Source organism: Echinops telfairi, unplaced genomic scaffold (assembly GCF_000313985.2).
Source record: "Echinops telfairi isolate 266 unplaced genomic scaffold, ASM31398v2 ScPeMD7_1713;HRSCAF=2227, whole genome shotgun sequence".
In the NCBI taxonomy this organism is placed as follows: domain Eukaryota; kingdom Metazoa; phylum Chordata; class Mammalia; order Afrosoricida; family Tenrecidae; genus Echinops; species Echinops telfairi.
In genome coordinates this window covers 22,349,638-22,356,958 of record NW_022105611.1, presented here as the reverse complement: position 1 = coordinate 22,356,958, position 7,321 = coordinate 22,349,638, and the positions used below count along the sequence as shown (strand labels likewise).

The following is a 7,321-nucleotide window of genomic DNA, read 5'->3' as shown; positions in this document are numbered from 1 at the left end:
GGACATAGAAACAATTACAAGGATGACATGGGATCAGGCAGTGTTTTATTCTGTCGTGCGTTGGGTCACTGTGTGTCAGAACCAAGTCAGTGGCACCTAATGACAGCAGCAACAGTGTGCTGTGGGTTGAACTACTAACTGCAAAGTCCGTAGTTGAACCCACCAACCCTCCCACGGGAGCCCCAGGAGGCGTTTGACTCCTCACTAAGTTACAGTCTCAAAAGCGCACAAGGGCAGTTCGATCCCGTCCTATTGGGGCACTATGAGTCAGAGCTGACTCCATGGCAGGGAGGTTGGTTTGGCAATAAAAATAAAACATGTGAAAATAATATAAAAAGTGGAGATTTCTATCAGCAATAGCATAATCAATTTCCTAATAATTAAATGACTATCATATTCTAATCGAAAATTAAATGTAGATTTTGGTAGCCAAAGAAAAGAAGGGTATAGAATATTTTCCTTAGTAATATTGACTCTCACAGGTATAGTAGACATGCCAGCATAGTGACCTTATATGATGGGGTAGAACAGCTTCTGTGGGTTTCAAAAGGAACCATTTATGCAGTAGAAGTGTCCTCATTCTCTGACCGGGGGCTGGTGGTTTGACTGCTAAGCCTACGTAAGCAGTCAACTTCATAACCCACTGCACCACCAGGGCTCATTCATTTACCCAGAGACTTCAAAATTCTTTGTGCTGATTGAAAATGGGGTTAATAGTTACTAATCCATTCAAATGAATGCTAACATCTTAGTCACTGAAAATGTCACATGTACGTATCCATCCATGGATAGAGTTGTGGATGAAGTTGTATGTGGACAGACTTAGAGAGCCACAGTGATGTGACCCATGTATATGAGAGATGCTGTCTCATCGAAAACGCAGCTGTAAGATGGGCTCCCAGGATAGAGCTTCCCCTGAGACCTTCAGGAAAATATATTAAATCGCAACTCTTTCACGCCCATCCTTTTGAGAGTTCTATGTGACTCAGCCCATTCTTGCTCATAAGAACTCCATTCGAAGCAGGTGAGTGATCTTTTTATCACTGTAAAATGGTTACTATTGAGAAAATACTTAAAAGGTTGATTTCCTAATATTATCCATTTCATTCTGATGTTGATCCATCAGTTCATCTATTTACCTTGCTAAACACTTGACCGCCCTGAACACCTCCCTTCTGGTTTATACTCTACTTGGTTGCCAGATTAATAATGAGAAATATTTGTAAACTCAACAGAACTGACCAGTTCTTCACAAGGGAGGTCCAAGCTCCTCATTTTGCTTTAAAATAAACATACTTTTGGTGTCTTCTCTTCACCAATTGCTCAACTTTCCAATTGTCACAACCACACAGTCACAGAGCTCATTGCTATTTTAAATAAACTTGGTGTTTGCATATCAAACATTTCTCCTTAAACTACCAACTGACCTCATTCCATTGTCTGCTTGATTCTTCTATTGGCATTATACACTATCTTCAAGGGTAAACTCAAATATGGACTCCTTCTTATCATCAGATATACAGGATGAATTGTTCCTTCTCTTATATTCCAGTATTGAATTTTATTTTTTGTACCATTAGATCATATAACTTTCTTTAGCTGCATGATTATCTATCTTGTTTATGAAAGTAAGACTTCATCGTGCAAACAAACCATATCTTATTCAACTTTATTATAACATAGCTCTTACTAACCTAAAGTGACATACAAATAAATCAATTTGAATTAGAATTTTCTTCTGTGTCTATGAAGAGGAGGCCGCAGGTTGTCTGCTTCAGGGATGACTACCTTAAACCACACTGGCGTGAGTCACACAGTCTTCCGTTTGCTGGGTGTCCCTGGACTAGAGGACCAGCACATGTGGATCTCCATCCCCTTCATCCTTTCCTACATCATTGCCCTGCTTGGGAACAGCCTGCTCATCTTCATCATCCTCACAAAGCGCAGCCTTCATGAACCCATGTACCTCTTTCTCTGTATGCTATCTGGAGCAGATATTGTTCTGTCCACATCCATAGTACCTCAAGCCTTGGCCATCTTTTGGTTCGATGCTGGGGAGATCTCCTTGGACTGCTGCATCACTCAGGTCTTCTTCATCACGTCTACCTTCATTTTTGAGTCGGGAATCTTGCTGGCGATGGCATTTGACCGCTACATTGCCATATGCTACCCACTGAGATACACAAGCCTTCTTACATATTCCCTTATTGGGAAAATTGGTGTAAGTATCATTTTGAGAAGTAATGGTACAATTTTCCCCATAATATTTCTTCTGAAAAGACTAACTTTCTGCAGAAATAACATCCTCCCAAATACTGCCTGTAAACACATTATCTTGGCTCGCATTTCTTGCAATGATATCCGAGTAAATGTCTGGTATGGGTTCTTTGTACTGATGTCAACCCTGGTCTTAGATGTTGTGATAATTTTTGTTTCTTATGTGCTGATCCTTCGTGCTATCTTCCACATGCCTTCCCAAGATGCGCGACACAAAGCTCTGAATACTTGTGGCTCTCACGTCTGTGTCATCATCCTCTTTTATGGGCCTGGGATCTTCTCAGCCCTTACTCAGAGATTTGGCCGTCACATTTCACCCCATATTCATGTCCTCCTGGCCAATGTGTACATTCTTGTTCCACCTATGCTAAATCCCATCATTTATGGTATTAAGACCAAACAGATCCGGGACCAGGTGGTTCATGTACTTTTTACAAAGCACACATGATTCTGATCGTGAACTTTTCTCAGAAATGTTATGCTTTACATCAGATTAACCTTCGAATGCAGGAAGGTTGAGCAGACAAGGTAATCAAATGACTCCACACACTGATGTCTCTAAAACAACTGAACTAGGAAAATTTTAGTTCATGTTTCACCCAAGGCCTGTATGATGTCATTAGATGTTAGCGTCTATAGGAATTTAGTTTGCTCTTTTTATCCCTGTGCTTGAGAACTGGACTCGTCCACCTTGTTAGTTACTCTTCACCTTATAAGTCTAGATGGGAGGTTGGCATGAGATGAACTGGATCGTAGCTGAACTATTTTCCCCCCAAAAGATTTGAAAACTTTAAGTAGTTGTATTTGTTTTAGCTCTCACTAGAATATTTCTCTAGCCATCCTCTCCTATGTTGTCTGGACCTTCAACTTTTTCATTTGTAAACAAAGCAAATGATTACAAGCATCACCTGTACAACTCATAGATTTTCACCATTACTCTATACTTTAGACTCTATGAATGTGTGTACGTGCACATACAAATTATTTCCTCCACGAAATATAGCAATGCCTACGTTAGTGATATCTTTATTTACATTGGCATTCATTTGAAGTAAATATTCAAGAATGCTACAACAGTTGGTGAAAATTCTCTGAGTCAGGGGTCTTGCTGGTGACAGCATTTGACCGCTACATTGCCATATACTACCCATTGAGATGCACCACTATTCTTACCCAGACCTTGATTGGGAAATTTGGTCTAAGTATCTTCTTGAGGAATTATGGCATAGTTTCCCCTATGATATTTCTTTTGAAAAGACTGACTTTCTGCCAAAATAATATCATCCCACACACCTTCTGTGAACACATTGGTTTGGCCAGATATGCTTGCAATGACATTCGAGTGAACATCTGGTATGGCCTTTTTGTCTTCATTGTAACAGTTTTCTTAGATCTTGTGCAAATTTTTGTTTCCTATCTGCTCATTCTTCACGCTGTGTTCCACACGCCTTCCGAAGATGCTCCACACAAAGGCGTGAACACCTGCGGCTCCCATGTCTGCGTCATCATCCTATTTTATGGGTCTGGGATCTTTACAACTCTTACTCAGAGATTTGGATGCCACATCTCACCTCCTGTCCACATATTGTTGGCTAATGTCTGCCCCCTGGCTCCACCTATGCTGAACCCCATCATTGATGGGATCGAGACCAAACAGATCCAAGATGAGATGGCTCATGTGTTATGTACAAGGAAGAAAGGGTTTTGGCATGGGACCTGTGTTTTCAGACTTTCAAAACTACCTACAAATAGTCTACAGAGGTGGTGAGTGGGAGATGAAGCTGAAACACTAGGGAAATAGGAAGGGGCTTTAAAAATTTCATAGGAAAATTTGTCCATAACCTTTTTTGTAGCCCATACCTAGCTCACAGTCTGATTCTAGAGTAAGTTGACATGGGAGGTAGTAAGGTTTCTTTTTTATAAAAAATGTGTAAATAACCTGAGAGGGAAGTGCCATCTTTTACTTTTTGCTGTACATACTGGGGCTGGATGTGTTAATCCCTACAAGCCACGTGCTCTCCATGACACTCCTCTAATTCCTGGAAATGGATGCAGCTAAGTTAATGCTCAGACCGAGAATTTATTTATCTAATAGAGGAAAGAACTAAGAGGCAAAGGATATTTATAGAGATCTAAATACAGGCATGTACATATATAAATATTTTTATATATGATGATAGGAAATATATGTGCATATACTTATAGGTTTAGTATTAAGTAGCAGGTGGACATTGGGCCTCCACTCATGTACTCCTTCAATGCAAGAACACTTTTATTAACCTGGCATTCATAATGCTCACCTTCCCAACAAGATCGCTGAAGACAAATGTGTGCATAAGCAAATGTGGTGAAGAAAGCTGATGGTGCCTAGCTATCAAAAGATATAGCCTCTGAGGTCTTAAAGGCTTAAAGGTCAATAAGTGGTCATCTAGCTCAGAAGCAACAAAGCCCACATGGAAGAAGCACACCAGCCTGTGCGATCATGAGGTGTCGAAGGGATCCGGTATCAGGCATCATCAGAACAAAAAATCATATCATTGTGAATGAGGAAGGCAGTGCAGATTGGAGACCCAAAGCCCATCTGTAGGCCACCGGACATCCCCTTACAGAAGGGTCTCAGGGAAGAGACGAGCCAGTCAGGGTGCAATGTAGCAACGATGAAACATATAACTTTCTCTAGTTCCTAAATGCTTCCTCACACACACACCCCCACTATCATGATCCCAATTCTACCTTATAAATCTGGCTAGACCAGAGGATGTACACTGGTACAGATGGGAACTGAAAACACTGGGAATCCAGGGAGGATGATACCTTCAGGCCCAGTGGTGCGAGTGGCCATACTGGGAGGGTGGAGAGAGGGTGGGGTGGAAAGGGGGAACTGATTACAAGGATCTCCATATAACCTCCTCCCTGGGGGACGGACAACAGAAAAGTGGGTGAAGGGAGATGTCGGATAGTGCAAGATATGACAAAATAATAATTTATAAATTATGAAGGGTTCATGAGGGAGGGGGGAGGAGGGAGGAGGGAGGGAGGGGGGAAATGAGGAGCTGATGCCAGGGGTTTAAGTGGAGAGCAAATGTTTTGAGAATGATGAAGGCAATGAATGTACAAATTTACTTTACACAATTGATGTATATATGGATTATGATAAGAGTTGTATGAGCCCATAATAAAATGAATAAAATAAATAAATAAATACTCGGTTGGTTAAAAATGCCATTAAAAAAAAGACTTCAGTAAAAGCGTACAAGGAGAACCCACTGAGGGGGGGCGGGGGGAATCTTTAGCAATCACGCATTGGACAAAGGACTAATCTCTAAAATCTATAGAAAACAACAACTCCTCAATAAGAAAATGACAAATACCCCAATAAAGTGGACAAAGGACAAGAACGGACAGGTCATCAAAGATGACAGCCAAATAGCCAACAAACAAATGAAAGACTGCTCATGATTACAAGCCATCCAGGGGATGCAAACTCAAGTAATAAGATATCACTGATAATAGTCAAGTTTTAAAAACCAGAAAAGAACTAATACTGGACAGGTTACAGAGAATTCATAACCCTCATCCACTGCTGGTGGGTCTTTAAATATGTATGATTATTGCAGAAAGCGGTATGATGAGACTTCAAACAACTGCGAATAGAAATCCTATACAATCCAGCAATCCCTCTGCTGGGTGTACACCGTAAAGTAAGAGTGAGAGCATGAACAGATATATGCACACCCCTGATCAGTGAAACACTTCACAATAACAAGATGATGGACACAACCGAAATACCCAGAGATAGAAGAATAAATAAAGAAATTTTGGTACACACAATGGAATATCATGCATTGATAAAAAACAACGGCAAACCCATGAAGCACTTCATGGCATGGATGGACCTGGAGAACATCATGCTGAGTGAAGTTGTCCAACCACAAAATGACAAATACTACATGAGATCATTATTACACAGAAGGGAAGAAGGGGAGATAAAGATGTTTATACCAAACCGTACAGACTTTGAAGTTTGCCAAAGGGTCCAGGCCAAAAAAGGGAGAATAAAACAATGAGCTAGACAGTTGAAGGGTTCTGACCTGGGTGTAGTGGAAGGTGGTGATCAATAAGAGGAAGAAGACAAATCAAGGATATAAGAGGAGGAGTAGACTTGAGATAGATGATTAGCAGTTTAGACTGTGAAATACAAAGTTGTGTAACCCCCAATGTAAGTTACAAATCTTTTTGGAAGTTCTAAAGCCCCTATGTTTATTCATTTTATAAACTTTTTAAACAGAAATACAGCTATTTCCCATCATTTGGGATGGATATGTTGCCAGTTTTAACATATTTCTCTGGTGACAGGATGCATCAAATTTTACTTTTATGTACAGATTTAAATATGACGTAAAGACAGCAAAGGTGGACATTTAGAAGGAAATTAAAGCATCTATAAATTATTTATGAGGACCCCTGGTGGCATAGTGCTTATGCGTTGGGCTGCTAACTACAAGGTCAACAGTTTGAAACCACCAGCCGCTCTGAGGGAGAAAGATGAGGCTTTCTACTCCTGTAAAGAGTTACGATCTTGGAAACTCACAGGCGCAGTTCTGCCTTGTCCTACAGGGTTGCTATGAATTGGCATTGACTCGCTGGCAGGGAGCTGAATCTATAAATCCACTTTACAAAAGTAGTAAATGAGAAAAAATATTTGTTCTATTTATCCAATGATCCCAGAGCTTGGAATAGTCAATAGAAGAATAAGAGGGTTTAATTTATCTCCCACCCCTTTTAACCTTTACAAACGTGAGTAGTTAAGTACCTATTATGATGTCCATATATTAAAGCGTTCTTAAAACGATGTCATGAAGACCAAGAACACTTGGTTACACAGTTCTTTAGCTTGACTCAAAACATCCTTTCATCCTTTGTTTTCAGTTACTTGAGAGACAGTATTTTTCATTATTTACCTACAATTGTTTGCCAAATGTGATCTAAAGAAACTATGTTAGGTGAAAGTCAACAGGCTTTACATTCCTGAAGCCCGGTCTTG

General features: G+C 40.3%; 1 protein-coding gene and 1 pseudogene across 1 annotated transcript; both read left to right on the top strand.

Moving 5' to 3' along the window:
- The first annotated feature begins 1,780 nt into the window (after positions 1–1,780).
- On the top strand, positions 1,781–2,725 carry LOC101663946 (olfactory receptor 52B4-like). Its single transcript, XM_004708901.1, has one exon. The coding sequence runs from the start codon at positions 1,781–1,783 to the stop codon at positions 2,723–2,725; it is 945 nt and encodes a 314-aa protein (XP_004708958.1).
- Positions 2,726–3,231: 506 nt separating this feature from the next.
- Positions 3,232–4,045, top strand: LOC101664258 (annotated as a pseudogene).
- Positions 4,046–7,321: the final 3,276 nt, after the last annotated feature.

Coding starts and splice junctions, on each gene's coding strand:
- LOC101663946 (XM_004708901.1), top strand. CDS start 1,781: ATGACTACCTTAAACCACACTGGCGTGAGTCACACAGTCTTCCGTTTG.